At 39.3% G+C, this 16,578-nt stretch overlaps 2 protein-coding genes across 2 annotated transcripts; one reads left to right on the top strand and one right to left on the bottom strand.

Annotated features, from left to right (window-relative positions):
* Positions 1-145: 145 nt before the first annotated feature.
* si:ch211-214j24.10 (uncharacterized protein LOC558894 homolog) lies at positions 146-5,794 on the top strand. The gene is made up of 4 exons (XM_068717033.1): positions 146-262; positions 3,209-4,006; positions 4,115-4,147; positions 5,708-5,794. Exons 1-4 carry the CDS (start codon positions 247-249, stop codon positions 5,755-5,757), a joined length of 897 nt encoding a protein of 298 aa, XP_068573134.1. The 5' UTR covers positions 146-246; the 3' UTR covers positions 5,758-5,794.
* Positions 5,795-6,535: 741 nt separating this feature from the next.
* Positions 6,536-16,382, bottom strand: osgep (O-sialoglycoprotein endopeptidase). The gene is made up of 12 exons (XM_068717032.1): positions 16,273-16,382; positions 15,201-15,320; positions 15,000-15,119; positions 14,397-14,572; positions 14,135-14,230; positions 13,984-14,033; positions 13,818-13,896; positions 13,534-13,599; positions 12,898-12,988; positions 7,809-7,884; positions 7,118-7,216; positions 6,536-6,846 (listed from the first exon to the last, which is right to left on the bottom strand). The coding sequence occupies exons 2-12, from the start codon at positions 15,313-15,315 to the stop codon at positions 6,807-6,809; spliced, it is 1,008 nt and encodes a 335-aa protein (XP_068573133.1). The 5' UTR covers positions 15,316-15,320; positions 16,273-16,382; the 3' UTR covers positions 6,536-6,806.
* Positions 16,383-16,578: the final 196 nt, after the last annotated feature.

Genomic DNA, 16,578 nt, shown 5'->3' with positions numbered 1-16,578 from the left:
TCACTATCGTCTAGATGACACCACGTGGTTATCACATGGGTTGTCGTCATACACAGGTTTGAGTATAAATTTCCCTCCAAGTTTCCCGCCGGACCCCTTATGTGCAGGAACTTCCTGTCCCACCCACATTCTCGTGTCGCTTCCGGGTGGCCACACAAGACTCAACCAGCGAGCCTTCGTTATCTTAACGCTGTAAACAAAAGTTACAAAACGGTTAAGCTTCCACAACACGCTAAACGAAAAGACATGCATATCAAAACAGGTGGGTTTGTACAACTTTCTGACATATCTGACCGAAATTCCTCACTTTCAGAAGCTATTTTGTTGTCCTGTCGATGGTGTTAGCAACTATGCTATCGGCGTCGATAGCAGCCTGCTCGCCGCTTTGAATGGGGGGTTACGAAACTTTGACTTCGGCTAACATGCTAGCTAGCTGTTCATTTCATGATATTGTAAGAAACTATGGCCTTCTCTTTTGCGACAACCGTTGTTTATGAGACCTTGTTGAACTACATTGACCATGCAGTGACGGCAGATGAATAAAAACCGTCGAGTTTAAGTCGCCGCACCATGATGCTGCTAATTAAAGTTAGCTAACACCGGGGCTGGCTCGCCGTCTTGTTAGCGGCCAGCACCGCACACACTGGTCATAGCATGTTGTTGTATCCAAAGAGACTCTGTAAAGCGGTCAATTTACTCCTTTAACGGGCAGCTAGTTCGTCGAGAGGTCCCTGGATTGAAAAACTAACGTTACCGCTCCAGTTTAGTTCAAATGTGGCGCTTGGAGCGGGCACGCTATTCGGGCCGTGTGTATCTCTTTCTTAATTGTATTGGCGTGTTTCATCGACATTTGTGACCACATAAGTTATGTAACAATACAAAGCACTCGTCGACATGCCTTTAGAAACAGCGGGCGGTAATGTGTCTGTCGTGTGGCACATGGACAGAAAATGGCTATGCTAGAACTAATATAAGTTAACCTCCCCGTCAATACTAAGCTGACATTCATTCCTTGATCACCGCGAGCCATCTAGTGTTACTGAATGACACACAGGTCGTTGTGTAACATTGGTACAATATCACGAACGGTGAGATGTGGTGACAGGGAGTGGACGCTATGATAGGCTGGCTTCAGTCAGTTAGTTTTATATGAAACGGCCTAGTGCAAAGATCCCTTTGACCTAGTGCCAAGTGAGGAATTTTGTGTTTTGTTAGACTGTGTGTATCTCAAGACTGTTGTTAAATAAGAGCAGGACATGGATTATTACATGTTGAGTGTGGTTTCTTAAGACTTGGTCCAAACGATTGAGATGAGTGATGTTCATTGTGACAGTGTAATCACCAAGACCTGGAACTTGTTTCTGGGATGCATGGAATGTGGATATTTGGGGTGTTCTAACCCGTTGTGGTTGGGAGGAAAACCAACCAATGGCGTTGTTATTTTACACCAGTTTGCGACTCATCCCAACATCGTTTGTATTAATCAAAAGAACCCAGATTCATCATACATGGGGTAGTATAAAAGTACAAGTATAGCGAGAGAGCCAGGGGAATATCACTCTAGACAAATCGACAATCGTATCTGTATCACAGTGATTTTTTTTTATTTATTTTGTTTAAGATTCTGGTGGCTTCACTGGATTTCTTTTTTTTAATGTGACATGACCGTTATATATGTTTATGTTGTTGTGTTCTAAAGCCAGGAGTACATAGAATATTATATAGACTAAAGTGATTAAATTATGAATTATGGCTCCACAAAATTAAACAATACATGAATAAATCAGATCGCATGAAGCAGTTGCAGAATGTAAACAATATTTATTGTGCAAACTTCAACATAGTAAAATTATAACTTCAAAATAAAAAAAAATCCTGTTCCAATGGTGAGGGTCCCGGGACAGAGGATATCGTATGTGTACAGATTTTGGGCTATATAAAATATATTGAATTGAATAAGTCATAAATGCCAACAACTTTCTTTTTATTAAAGCAACTTATTTTAAGATAGTTGTAAAACTGAACAGTTATGATGTTCTAGAGAAGTGCGGTTTGGCATATTTTCAGTCCAGTGTTCTAATCATTGATCTGAAGCCGTCTGCTCGACTAGCGTGAAGAAGTCCTACATAAGTGGGTTATTGCTTTTGTAATGTCGCTCCACCACCTGCTTTTCCTGTCATAGGCAGTGACTCGAGCAAATGCCTCTTGAAGCGACGTCTGATCCTTTGGCTTCGTGGTGTCACTGGTACTACTAATGGCCCTGAATTAAGCGACCGTCTTAAAACATGTTCTGTGGTGAGGCACCAAAACAGATATTAAGTATTTTGATTGACTTTTTCTCATGCGAATTAGAAAGTACTTTCATATATTGCTTTATATTCATGAAAATATTTTAATGCCATTACCAAATTTATTATAGAAAATCTTTTTCTTTTCTTAAGGTTTCTGAAGAAACCAAATGCCACATTTACCTGTAACAATAAGTTTCTAAAGATATGACCAAACTGCAAGGTCTCGCCAGGACTTCTTGGTGTGAGAACAATACCAAAATAGATGTAAACCGTTTCTAAATATTCATCACAGAAAGAGCAGAGCTGTGTTTGTATATTTTTTTTTTTTAAGTTCTGCATGCAGTGATTGGCAAGGAAAAACACAACCATATTGGCATCAAAATGTCCTCGGTTTTTGGGCCACATTTTCGGTACAATAGGGAAAACAAAGAATTTGCAGAAAATAACCTTTTTGTTAATTTATTTTGAAAATGATTAACAATTAAAAGATGTTTGTAATTTAAATGTAAAGTATTTCTTCTGCAATGCTCCATAAGACTGTGACCTGTTGATAATTCCTAAACTCTCACTGTAGCGTGGCTCAAGCACTTTAGTCATATGCTTTTAAATCTTTATTGTCTACGCTTGAGCGTGGTCGCATGTAGGCAGCAATACTACACGGCATTAGTTACTTTGGCTAGGTCTGAATCTGCAGTGGGAGGCTGCCTGAACGCTGGTTGTTGATTGGACCTCCACTTAATGCCTGTCCTGCAGGTGTTGCGGTTGATGCATTTTAATCAGAATTTCAATATTTTGTTTCCGAAGAAGAGAGAAATTACTTTCTATATGACAGTTATTTTGTAATTGTTTATTTCAACTCCTCTGCCTCTGTGAAGCAGCCTCCTGTGATTTAAACAACTTGTCGATGTCTCTTTCAGGTACATGGGAAGCCAGCAACACCGTGTGTGAGTCCGATACCCTGTGTGATCCAGCAGTCCTCGTTGCAGCCACCAACTCTGAGCCCCACATTCGCAACCGCCGCCTGTCTCCCGGCTCGGGCAACTGTGGAGGTGGTGGAGGTGGAGGCTGCATCTCTGAGGGTGACCAACAGCCCCGGCAGCTTTCACCCGAAGGCGTCGTGATCGGACCTGGCCACACGCACACCTTCAGCTTCCGCAGGGAAAAGGAGCGCAAGGGCCAGCAGCACAAAGGCCGCAGCCTCCGCAGGGAAAGTCAGAAGGGGGTTGGCCGAGTAAGCGAGCGGCCACAAAAGGTTAACCAGAAGGAGAGGTGGGTGGAGGACAGTCTGTCACTGCTCAAGCCCCCACCTGCCTTCCCAGTGCAGGACAGCCCCGCCAAGCTGCAGCCTGCCGTCAGCTACGCGTCCAAGGTGAAGGCAGGAGCGGCGAGCGGGGGGCTGGAGGAGGACCGCCCTGCCATCGGCGTGCTGCTACAGAACCAGTGGGGCCTCAGTTTTATCAGCGAAGCGAGGCCGGCTACAGAGGCCTCTGGCCCTCGACCTGCTGCCAACGCCCTCCCTCCTCAGCCGACAGATGCTGCACAGTCAGCAGACCTACAGTTCGAGACAGTTCTCACAGTCCAGCCTCCGGAGGACACGCCTGTTCCAGTCGCTACCTCTGCCCCCCCCACCACACGCCCAGAGGTGGACTCGAGCAACGGGAAGCTGCTGCTTAGTTGTCGCCATCTAGTGGAGGCTTTGAACTACCACAGTAGAGGTGAGAATTGGGATGTGCTTTGAAGACATTGTTTTGCCAGATATTATTTTTGAGCATTTTCATTTCAGAGAATTCATTCTAACAATTACCCTCTTTTTGTCCTCTCAGAATGGAACGCTATGTGCAACAAACAGAAAAAAGGTACGTTCATCAAAGCTATGCTTGTTTTGCTTCAGCTCCTTAAATGTGTTGACGTGTCATGACAATATTTAGTAGTTATGTCTATTTTGGAAACCACCTGAATTGTTAGTTATATCACTGCATTGCATGGGTGACCGTGGAGTGGAGTGGAGTGGAGAGCAGAGCAGGGCCGCCTTTCAATCAGAGGGTCGGCGGTTCGATCCCCGGCTCCTGCTTCTGTTGGTCAGTCTCATGTCAATGTGTCCTTGAGCAAGACACTTAACCCCAAAAATTGCTCCCGTAGCTGTGTCTACGGTGTGTAGATAGATACTGAATTGTAAGTCGCTTTGGATAAAAGCGTCTGCTAAATGACTGTAATGTAATGCATTAAGTAGATCTGTGCTCTTTGAACCAGAGTGTCTTTACTACAGTGTCACACACCTTATTGATAATGTTAAAAAGGGCACATTGATTTTAGAATGAACTGCCCACCTTGTAAAATGTTTATATATCAGATAATACCTGCATTTGGCCAATTGGGAGCATGAATCTTTTCTTATAGCAGTGGTTTTATTTTTTTTTACCTCAGCGTGAGGTCTGTATGACATGTTTGCTTGCAACAAATATTTAAGTGTGCATATTAGCTGTTAATTTCCTATGCCAGCATGGTAATTATTAGAATTGAACATTTCAAATAGAACTGTGTTTAATATTGTTTCTAGAGAAGTTAGTTAAACCGTAATGTTAACAGCAGAGTCACCATTTAAACTTATTAATATCTCTCACTGGAAACAAATCAGTTAGTATCGGTCTTCCTCCCTCTGCTGATGTGATTCACTGCCTGCAGGTTATGTTGCCCTTATACTTTGTGACGGTAATAAAGTAACACAGTCTGCAACCAAGACAGCATCAACTTCATTACTCCATCCTCGTTAACAGTAAAATCCCTGTACACATACACTGGAACACTGCTTACTAGAAGGAACTTAGTCATTCAGAGCCTACACTATGAGGCAGCTCCACAATATAACTTGCACTTGTTTGTAACAATTAGCTATTAGCCGAGTTAGAGCTGTGTGTTTGTATAAAGCGGCAGTTGTGGATGAAAGACTGAGGATTATCATTAATACCGGGTATGGTAACCACCTCTAAATTAAATAATTTTTCCTATACATCCTGTTTCACTATATCCCCAGGCCCAACTGTTCCACACTACCAGTCTTTAGCTCCCTTTTTTAAACTAACTTCTCCAAAGTGTAGCGATTTAGCTTTCAGCAATGCTCAGTGTGTGTATAATCATGACGTTACTACATCAACAAGTCGAAATATTGTCATGATACTTTTTTCTTTTTTTTTTAAAATCTGATAAATTATACTGCTATTATGATTAACAACATGATATGGCACACCCCTAGTTTCTAACCATTTATTGTCTGGTGTTGACGAGACACTCAAAAGTTATTGATTTTTTTTATTACTATTATAATCTATAAAAATGTATTGTAAATTTTTTCTTTTTTTTTTTCTTCAGTTTTTCCAAACTTCTCTCTGACATTGTTTTGTTGTTCTCCTGTTTTGCAGTTCCAAAAAAAGTGGTCTGGTACAAGGAGACCCAGGAGCACCCAGCCTAGCAGTGTGAGACCCCCAAAGTATATACAGACATGTACAACACACACCTACATGCACATATAAACATGTAAAGATGGACAAATGTATGAGTCCCGTACACACACACACACACACACACACACACACACACACACACACACACACACACACACACACACACACACACACTGCACTCAGGATGATGTCTTCACGCAAAGCCACACTGAGACACTTTGGACTAACTCCTTTGAGATCTTACAGCAATGGACTTTTTTAATGCCTTACAGAAAGCCTGCCTTAATTAATCAGACCTGTTTTCATCGCCTCATTATCTTTTTAGCTTGTATGTGTAGAGCTGGTCATTTATTTTAAACAATCTACGCTGAGCTGTAATTTAATTTTTCCCCCTTTTGGAAGCTGCAGTCAGTTTTATCGCTGTTTTTTTGTCTTCTGTAAAGCGAGTGGTCAATCAAGCACTTTGTTAAAAAAATCTGTTGTGACCAATCCCTGTGTGCGAGAAACCCTCACCAGAGCGATTTTTTTTTTTCTTCTTTTTTCCCCTCCTTCTCAATTACAAACAGAAGAATGTCTTGTACCTGCTAGAGTTTTATGGTTAATGTATGCAGAGGACTTGTGTATCCTGTGTATTCAGTTTACAGAGGGTGTAGTCAAAGGCACAGTAGAGTTCACCCTTTACCCATCAGATCTTAATGCTGTGTCCCTTTTTGTTTTTATTTGGTTCCCCAATCGGGTGAATGTTACTCACAAATCCATAAGGGATCTTATACCATGTTCAGTATGTTGATTTTTGAAAAGAAAATTTATTGAATAAAAAAATTTACACTGGAGAAAGAGGAGGAATGTAAGTGAACAGTATTGCTTAATAAAAATGAATAAACTTGAAATGTTCCTTTTTTTCTTTTAAGTTCAAGTTTGATATTGCACAATAACAAACCCTAAATCTTGAACACCAAATTGGCTCAAATGTACAAGTACAGAAAGATGTTAGTCCCCTCACTGGAGTACTAGACCAGCGTCATACATAGCACCAAGATGTTGCTCAGGTCATCAGTCAGTCTCTCCACGTTACCTCCACTTCATCTGTTCTGTACCTATGACAGGAAACATGTTAATGATCAACATGGACAGATGACAAGGAATGACAGCAAGGTAAAAATATTAAATCTATCTCCTACATTTTGGGCGTGCTAATCCAGAAATGCTATTCACCCTGGGTTATTGAGTATAGTAAAACCCATAGCGGCACTGAGTATCCAATTGTAAAGACCACTAAATCCCAGGCAACCACTTAGCATTTCCATGATTTCCTAAAAGACAGATGCAGTATAAAGAGACAAACCGAAATAGTAACGTGAAGGCTACCTTTGTGTAATCCACGAGTCTTCCAGCTCCGTCACTTGACCGGACCTAAACATCTCCCAGCCGGCTTGAGCAATCATTGCTCCGTTGTCAATGCAGAACCTGTGGCCCAAAGTGAACATTATTTTTTATTGACCATGGAACAGTGTTATGACAGACTATTTTAGGAACTTAGCAGTGAGGGCATGTGAAATGACAACGGCTCTTTTTTCTTAAAGGGCCAGTGTTTTTTTCGTGTCCAGCCAATTTACCACCACTCACATACTGTTAACTGTTTAACAAAGCATGCCATTATACTTTTCATTGTACTAAAAATGCATTATTATCCAACAATAACTTGCGTTTGATGACACGTTTATTATAATGGATACGTAACCCTCTGAACCCTAAAACCCGCCCGGAGGACGGAATAGCATTTTCTTTAAACATTCGCCAAAACTACATCGTTTATCACAGCCAGAAGCTGATCAGATTTTCATCTTTCCGACGGGCCTTGAACAAACGTGTGACTACTTCTAGCTCTGTTTCTATAGAGGTGCAGGACTTGTATATTGCAGTGAAAGAATAGCACCTGAGTGATGGAAAAACAAGCTCAATCTAAAACAAAGCATGCATTGAATTGATTAGCAGTACTTGTGGTTTGGTCCCAAGAACCCTAACCTATTGTCAGAGAGTAAATGAATGGCTGGTTTACCGTTCATCTGTGGCAAACAGCTTGGCTCCTCTCTCCTTACACATCACCCCCATCATCTCCTGCAAGCGCATGTTACCTGCAGACGAAACAAGGTCACACCGGTTAAATCTTCTGGTGAATAAAAATGCGAGGCTTCCTTGATTCCCGAATGGGACTAGATCCCTTATTGTTGGAATGCTGATTCAGCATTCCAAGTATTGTTATCCTAATCTTTATTCTTCAACTATTTCTTCCGTACGTATTTTGGCACTTAATAACTTCAGCATCTTTTCAGCTACAGAAACTGTTCAAATATGAAAATGTTCAGCTTTTTCAGGAGAGGGGTGCTATGTCTTTTTATGTTTCTAATCTTTCAACTTTTTTAATTAAAGCATTTTGCAATTTTTTTTTGAATGGGATGTCTATGGAGAAACTTTTCAAATCCTCTTAAACTTGTTCAACTTTCAGATCATTCTACTTCCTCATACTTTCAGCTACAGACACCATTTAAACTTTCAAATGTTGAGAAAACCCTGATCAATGATTGTATGTTATAATCATTTTTATATCTTTTATACTTTTTGAGCTGTAGCAATTTTGCTTTTATGTGTTTTTCAGTCCTTTTCTGCTTTTATAATGGGTGTGTATTGCGCAGCTTAGAGTGCGTGATGTCATCGCTAGAGTGAAAAGAAGCTTGAGATTCCTGTGAAAAAAATATTTGTCTTTTGCGACTGACTCCTCAATTTTCAATCTACATGCATAATTTTTGGATGGAAACGTAGCTAATCTTGTCCTTGTCGTAGACATATGACTGTGGAATCTCACAGATTTACACATTTGGCACAAAAGCCTTTACTTGAGAGGAAAACCAACTTTCTCCTCCATAGACCCCAATGTTAAAACGTACTTCAAAAAAGTCTTGCACAGACAACCGTACCCCATTTCTAAATCGCCATTGAAGCCACTTTTTTTTTACACTACAGACACAATTTTCGCATGATCTGTTCTTCAAGTCATCCTCCCTCTCCAGTCTTAATATTGGAGCAATAGGGGCTATGGTTATGGGGTTTTGGGGGTTTTGTTTGACAGGTGTTTCCCAGTCTTTTCTCATGAAAAGGCAGCCAGGCTCACAGGTGTTGGTACTTGAGCTAATTACTGATGTTTATAAACACACAGACTCACAGACACAAGCCTCACTCTATCTCTCTGTGTCTCTCTCTCTCTGCGTGTGTATCTCTTTCTCTGTGTGTCTCTCTATCTCTCTGTGTGTGTCTCTCTCTCTGCGTGTGTATCTCTCTCTCTGCGTGTGTGTCTCTCTCTCTGCGTGTGTATCTCTCTCTCTGTGTGTCTCTCTCTCTCTGCGTGTGTATCTCTTATACAGTCATTCAGGTATTAGAGACTTTTAGAGGACCCCACACACACACACGCCATTTTAAAGTACAAGCCCCACCGAATGAATTCCAACTGAAATGTTTTTGATGAAGCCTGTCATTTAATAACCTGTTTGTGTTTATCGAACATTATGATTCAGTCTCCTCTCCTCCTGTCTAACCCACCCAGCCCCACCCTTTCAAAATAAAAGCCCCATGGATTAACTGTATTTAAACATTAAGCTCAAAATGAGGCTTTTTTTGTTGAAATAATTAATGCTCTTACTAATACTACGACAACTACTACTACTGCTGCTAATATTTCTAGTATTACTACTACTGCTACTAATACTACTACAACTTTTGTTGTTGCAACTATTACCACTACTACAATTATTACTACCACTACTGCTAATACTACCAGTACTACTATTACTTATACTACAACTGCTACTACTACTACTACTGCTACTATTCATGCTACTACCAATACTAATACTACTACAGCTAAAAGTATGAATGCTACTAGTATTTCTACTACTGCTATTACTGCTACTTCAAATACTGTCATTACTGTTACTCATACTACTACTACTTCTTCTACTACTACTACTGTTATATTAAATACAACAACCAATACTACAGCTATTACTACGACTACTTCTACTACTTCTTCGAATTACTAATACTTCTACTACTAATAATACTTCTACTACAACTACAACTTCTACAACTACTTTAAATATCTCTATTGCTACTAATACTTCTACTTCAAACAATACTTCAACTACAACTACAACTTCTACTACTACTACAAATATCACTACTACTACACATTGTTTAAGCCACAGAAACCATTCAAATATCAACATTTTCAGCTCTTTCAGGAGAGGGTGATATGACTTTTCATATTTATAATCTTTACATTTTTGAATTATTAAGCTTTTTGCAATTTGTTTTGAATAAGATATATATGGAGACAATCTTCAAATCCTGTTAAACTTCAACTTTCAAAGCCTTCTTCTTTCTCATATTTTCAGCTACTGACACCATAGTTAGACGTGTCAACTAGAAGGGTTTTCAGCAGTGCAGTTTAAATGCTTTTGGGCTTCAACATTTTTCAGACAGGTAGTCTCTCATTTCTGTATTTTCAGCAATGTTTTTGCAATTCATTTCAGCTTTCAGCATTCCAACGCATTTTCAGCAGGAAATGCATTTTCTAGTTTTTAATTATGATAGGGGTATATAGTTTAAATTTCCATTCACGTTTCAGGCAACTGAGGCCTTCCTTCTGGCAATTGTGATTGCGATGGGAAGTTCATTAAAAAGCAGTAGAGATTATCAATGAAGAATACTATGACTTTTTCTGACATACTGTTATGAACCCTCCTTTCCACAAGGGGTCTGTGTCCTGTTTGCTGGCTCTTGTCTTTCAGGATGATCAGCTGATGAGCCACACCTGAGCCTGGTGTGGTTCAAGATATAAGGGCCCGATCCCAATGTCCCCCCTAAAGCCTCAAACACTGAACCCTCAGGGACTCACTGACGTCACCTGTTAAATCATTGAGTAAGAGAGACTTCAAGGGCTTGAAATGGTGTAAATATGAATGAGACAGCACTTTGCTGCAACATATCATGTTTCCATGACAATGTAAAAAAATTATGATGTACAATTGTGGGTATTTATATTATACATTTTACCCCCTAATTTGAACGTCTTCCAGGCTCTTTCCTCATAAGATGAGAGGTAATGTCAGATAATCCATTTACTAGTTTTTGTCAAATCAGCTTTGATAACAAAATTAAATATTTGATGAATAAATAAATAATCCTTTTTTTTTGTTCCATCTGTGATCCTTAATGTGTCTGTGTAAATTTATGACAGGCTGAACACACCTGTGCCGTTACCTTTCACTGGTTACCCCGTGTTTAACATCCCATTGCAATGAATTATGGGTAACTCCCTTGGGCAAAGTCTGCATCTAATGCTGACTTACAGAAAGGGTTGATAAAGGACTCTAAATGTCAGAGGCCTCAAACACTCTTTGACAGCAAGGACAGCCCTAAATCCTCACGGACTCTGAGAGTGTGGAGATCTGGATTGGGCCAGTGACTCACCACCTGAACATGGATGCCCTCTTGGCTGACACGCCTGCCGTTTGGTTTTGTTTGCTCCACACGTCCACAAACGCTGACATTACTGACTCACCATGTTTGTTTTGTTTAATTAATGTTATTCTTCACTTGTCTGGTCTTCCATTTATGTTACAGCTATAACATAAAAGAACCTTTTTTTTTTTACTTTTTTCAATATATGATATATATATCATATATTGGGTTTTTTTGATGTATTATGACTTTTTTCGACATACTATACATTTTTTCAACAATAACATAATGGCATAATGGTTGATTATGTCATGAAATAATAAAAAGTCATAGCATAGTATGTCATAATATGTTTATTGTCAAATTCCTGTATAGTATGTTGTAAAAACGCCACAGTATAGTATGTCAAAAAAGTGTTAGTATTGTATGTCATAAAAAAGTGATTAAAAAAAAAGTCCGAATAGTATACCATTAAAAGGTTATGGGTAGATTATGTCATAAAATCATAAAAGGTCATAGTATATTATCAAAAAGTCACAGTAAAGTTATCACGGCCATAGTATGAATTTTAAAAAGTCATCGTAAAGTTGTCCATTAAAAAAAAAAAACATCATATAGTATGTCATAAAAAGTCAGTATATTATTTCATAAAAAGTCATAGTACAGTACATCATGAAAGAGTAAAAAAACTGTTTAGTATGTCATAAAAAAAGTCCTAAAAACCTCTGCAGTATAGTATGCCCTAAAAAATAAATAATCATAGAATAATTTGTCATAAAAAATACATACACACTCTCTCACACACACACACACACACACACACACACACACACACACACACACACACACACACACACACACACACACACACACACACACACACACACACACACACACACACAAAAAAGTTACAGTATGAAATAGAAAAGACATAGTATGGTATGACCTAAAAGAGTTACAAAGTAGTAAAATAATGTCATAAGATTTAGAATAATATTTAATACAAATAATGAAAAGAGTTGTGTTATATTTATAAAATGTCAAAGTGTAGTATTGAGGTGCCATATAAAAAGTCAAAAGACCATAGTATAGTATGACAATAGTGGTAGAAGAACTAAGATATTTTAATTAAGTAAAAGTATGAATACCACCATTTAAAAAACACTGCTACAACTAAAAGCCCATTATTCAAAAGCTTACCTAAGTAAAAGTATGCAAGTATATAATCAAGAAAATGTACTAATATATACTACATATATGTATAAAATGAAGTAGTCTAGTATAATAGTAGTATAGTACAAAAGTAAAAAGAGCTACCCATTTGGAAAATAGTACAAGCCCTTACACGTCGCAAGATATTGTCTTTGGTTTTAGACAGGAAGAATCTTTTGTGTTGTTGCTACTCTGCTACTCTGACATATCTAGGAGTAGAAAGTAACTGTTCCCATGTGGTCTTCTACAGAACAAAAATGAGTAACCTGTTCCTTTAAATGAAACAACCTTTAAACTTTAATGTATTTTGCAACTGTAGAAATAGTGAATCATACAATAGCATACACAATCTCTCTGACTCCTATATTGTACACATGCTCATGTAAGAATGATGAACTTCTAAAATCTGATGTACTTACAGCCAACCCCCCCCACGATGAGGACCTCTTGGGAGCCGCAGTGAGCCATGGCCCTCTCTGTGATCTCTACCAGCATGGAGAATACGGTCTCCTGCAAAGAGGAAGGCATTAGTGTTGGGCAATAAAGACAAAATCTCAAATGGCTCCTGAAATGGTTCAATAGAGCTTTTTAACTGAGCTACACATCCACCATGTGGGGCAGCATCACATTAACAGACTGACTGAGGATTTTGGTTTCCGTTTGTAGTCGGGGTAGTATTGACAAATCGCAATTGAACATGTTATGGTTGAATGCAGGTAAACAATCCATGTGAAAAGCAAAAGAGGCATATAGCATTGGATGAAGTGCAATCTCGGAACCCATCGGCTGTCATCAGAAGAAAATGTATCTAAAATAATTAGATAAACTCGCTACTTGTTAATTAATCCGGTCGTACACATCGTCTCTCAACTCCAACTTCATTCTCACGTCTCAAGCTGCTAATTGTACAGTGAATAATTGGCCGCCGCATGGAAGACAAAATCTTGACCGAGATTTCTGGAATGCCAGAAATACTGGCCACTGTCCTAAGAGGCTCAATCGTCATCAGACCGATAGCCGATGGGTTCCAGGATTGAACTGATAGTTCTTTGTACCTGTAGAGAGAAACACAGGTCCTCTGCTGCACACTGACCAGAGCTCAGCATCTTATGAGAAGCTTCCTATGGAACAAAAAAAAAAAAAAAGGAAAATACTTTAGGCTCATGAACCAAAACAATGATGAAGTAGGCATCAAGTGCAGCCTTGAGTATCGGCTTTGAGATTTGCCTCATTAATATATCTACATCCTGTCAAAGGACAACAGAGAGGATTACAAAAATTAGTCAGATGACGACATTTCTTATAGATAAATAGTTTAACAAACAAGTAAACCACTCACCTCAATATAGGATAAAATCCCAGAAAATGAGACGTCCATTCCCTTTACTGTATATGGCAGCTCCACATACTGACTCCCTCTAACACCATGGACAAAAAGCAAAGTTAAGTAGTAAAAACAAACATGAAGCACACAACAATAAAGCTGCTTAGTGGCTCTCACTCACTTTTTGGCCATCTGCTCTATGTTGTAGCCTGGACTGGGGTCATTGGAAATCTGAGTGAAGAAACAGTTCCACACTAAGAATTAACAAACACCTATCACATACAGTAAAAGGCAAATAGTTGCTTAATGATAAAGACCAGAATGGCACAGACCTTTATAACTCTGGCAAACCTGTCAAGACAGTTGCCAACTGCGATGTCAATGGTCTCCCCAAATATTCTGTACCGCCGCTCTGAGTAGGCAATCACCTGCACAGGAAGAATATACATCTGTACACGATGAACCTAAAACTGTGTACTTACTGTGTAAGTGTATGTAGCAGCTCCGCCAACACTGTTTGATAGCTGATTATCAGGAAGTTAATGCATGCAGACCCATAGCTTCCCCTCAGGAGCAAGGCATTCACAAACCAACCTGTGTGTTCCCTCCACTGACATAAAGCACGGTGGGGTTGTTGGCTTGTGTGATGAGTCGGCCCATCTCAATGTGTCCAATACAGTGGTTGACACCGAGGAGCGGCTTCCCCCAAAGCTGTGCGACTGTACGAGCCACCAGAGCCACCGTCACCAAGGGGGCACCCATACCAGGACCTGAATGAGAAGAAGAAGGAAAACAAAGAGAGAAAGAGAGAGAGGGGTGTTTGTCACGTCGGAGTGATAGAATACATCATATCCTTGTTTGAGAGAGAACATCACATTAGTTTGATGAACATAAAATGTTGTATGGATGCTGTATAAAGTCCCCTTCAATTTAATTAATCTTCTCTCTCAGCACATGCAAGAAATCTACCACCTTGGTTATGTTTGGGAACAGATCACGTTCTGGGTTCAAATAAACCCTTTCTAGCAGAAAGCCCTGAAGGCAAACTTCTTCTGTGTGCCATTCAGTACTTGTGGGTGAAATTAGAGAACAAAACTTTTAAACATTAAAAATTGAAAAGTTATGCCTCGTTCTGACAAACATCTGGATGGTTCAAATCTTGCTCTACCTAGGTGAACGCCCAGGAGGTTACGTTACCTTTCGTGTACGCCACACAGTCGATGTCTGCAGGCTTCAGCCCTGCTTGCTCCAGTGCCTCCTTCAGGACAGTCAGTATGACAGCACGGTGGTGCCTGGCAGTGTCACTAGGCATGAACCCTGATGGGTAAAACAACATGTTGTCAACTTCACATGCAAGCTAGTTAGACTAGTGAAGCGAAAGTGTCCTTACTGACTTGCCTTGACCAGGGGGGGTAATGTAGGTCCGTCTAGGGTTGGAAAGCACTTCACCATCCTTGATGATTCCGATGCCGATCTTATTGGCACTGCCCTCAAATCCAATTACTACAGTCATGGTAGCTAAAAAAAAAAAAAAAAAGGAAAGAGAAAAGTATTGTTTTTGCATGGAAGCCAAGAAGGGAAAGTATCTCTCATCTCTCCTTGACGCCAAACATGAAAAATGAGGAATGATAAAATATAAAAAAGAAATATGATCAAAATGAAGTTATAGGGATACTGCACCAATTTTACACATTACATTTGGTCTAATATTGGTAGTTGCCAGGTCCCCAGTGGACCTGGCAACTACTAATATTAGACCAAATGCAATGTCTAGTCTAACAGATGGCTACGGTTAGTTGTTGTTACATTGTCTATAAACTACTGTATATTCACACAGTTTGACTGGGAGGTACATCTGTTCAAACTCAATCAAACTGTATTTGTATTGTACATGTTAGTTTAGTTCAAACTGTATCAGAGATGAAAATAAGACAGTATAGACCAAAAAAACAACAGAAAAGATAACGATTCAGCTATTTGACAATATGAGACCAATACACCCAAGCCAATAAAACGACTAAAATGTAATAAAATATAATTAAAAGCTAAAATAACAGTAATAGTAATTAAACAACATAATAATTATGTTAATAAAATAATAACCCATTCTTTTTTTCAAAGACTTGGCTGAATAGACGAATCTATTCTAACTGGAAATTTAAATTGAATTAGGTTTTGGTGACAAGCTTTAAATGCCACCATTTTAAGTTGTAATTTGAAATGTAACACTACGTGACATGTATGGAAATATTACACTACCCCGCAGACACATACAACTTACAAAATGCAACATTATGGTATAACGTTACATACTGTACATGTCTAGCTAGCGAAAACCCGAAACCCGCGAAAACCCTAATTAGACCACTCTGCACAGCTGTGTAGCTGTTAAGATAGCAGTGAGTGACAGCATACCGTCTCCGTAAAACTAGCTTAACGGTACACTGAATATAGAAATAAGTATACCTACCTTTTCGCTTTCTTTCAGTGATTCAAATGAATCCAAATGCGTGCCAGTTAAACTGTTAAACGAATAATCATACTGCCTCGGCTAACTTCTTCACTTCAACTCCTCTATTGAAAGGGGTCCTAAATGGTCCCAAACACTGACAGCTGTAGAGATGGCCTCACCAAAAAACGTTGTCTAAATAAAATTTTACTTCAGCAATACGTCAAGATAATGTAATATGCGTCATAGCAGCTACAGCTGTGTATTTAATTTTTCAATTAAAAAAGACGCGGTAAAAACGTGTTATTTGTCATTTCTGTCAGGCAT

This window comes from Cebidichthys violaceus, unplaced genomic scaffold (genome assembly GCF_023349555.1).
Source record: "Cebidichthys violaceus isolate CVI_PGR_0920_01 unplaced genomic scaffold, fCebVio1.0.p SCAF_21, whole genome shotgun sequence".
Taxonomy (NCBI): Eukaryota; Metazoa; Chordata; class Actinopteri; order Perciformes; family Stichaeidae; genus Cebidichthys; species Cebidichthys violaceus.
This window is presented reverse-complemented; position numbering and strand designations above follow the sequence as displayed.

What these genes read in the sequence shown, in the direction of transcription:
- si:ch211-214j24.10 (XM_068717033.1), top strand. An exon ending in TTTGAACTACCACAGTAGAG is followed by an intron (nt 4,007 to 4,114) that starts GTGAGAATTGGG and finishes TTGTCCTCTCAG; the next exon opens with AATGGAACGCTATGTGCAAC. An exon ending in GTGCAACAAACAGAAAAAAG is followed by an intron (nt 4,148 to 5,707) that starts GTACGTTCATCA and finishes CCTGTTTTGCAG; the next exon opens with TTCCAAAAAAAGTGGTCTGG.
- osgep (XM_068717032.1), bottom strand. Translation starts at nt 15,315, where the DNA reads ATGACTGTAGTAATTGGATTTGAGGGCAGTGCCAATAAGATCGGCATC. An exon ending in CATCGTGGGGGGGGTTGGCT is followed by an intron (nt 7,885 to 12,897) that starts GTAAGTACATCA and finishes TTTCGTCTGCAG; the next exon opens with GTAACATGCGCTTGCAGGAG. An exon ending in CTGTTTGCCACAGATGAACG is followed by an intron (nt 7,217 to 7,808) that starts GTAAACCAGCCA and finishes TTTGGGCCACAG; the next exon opens with GTTCTGCATTGACAACGGAG.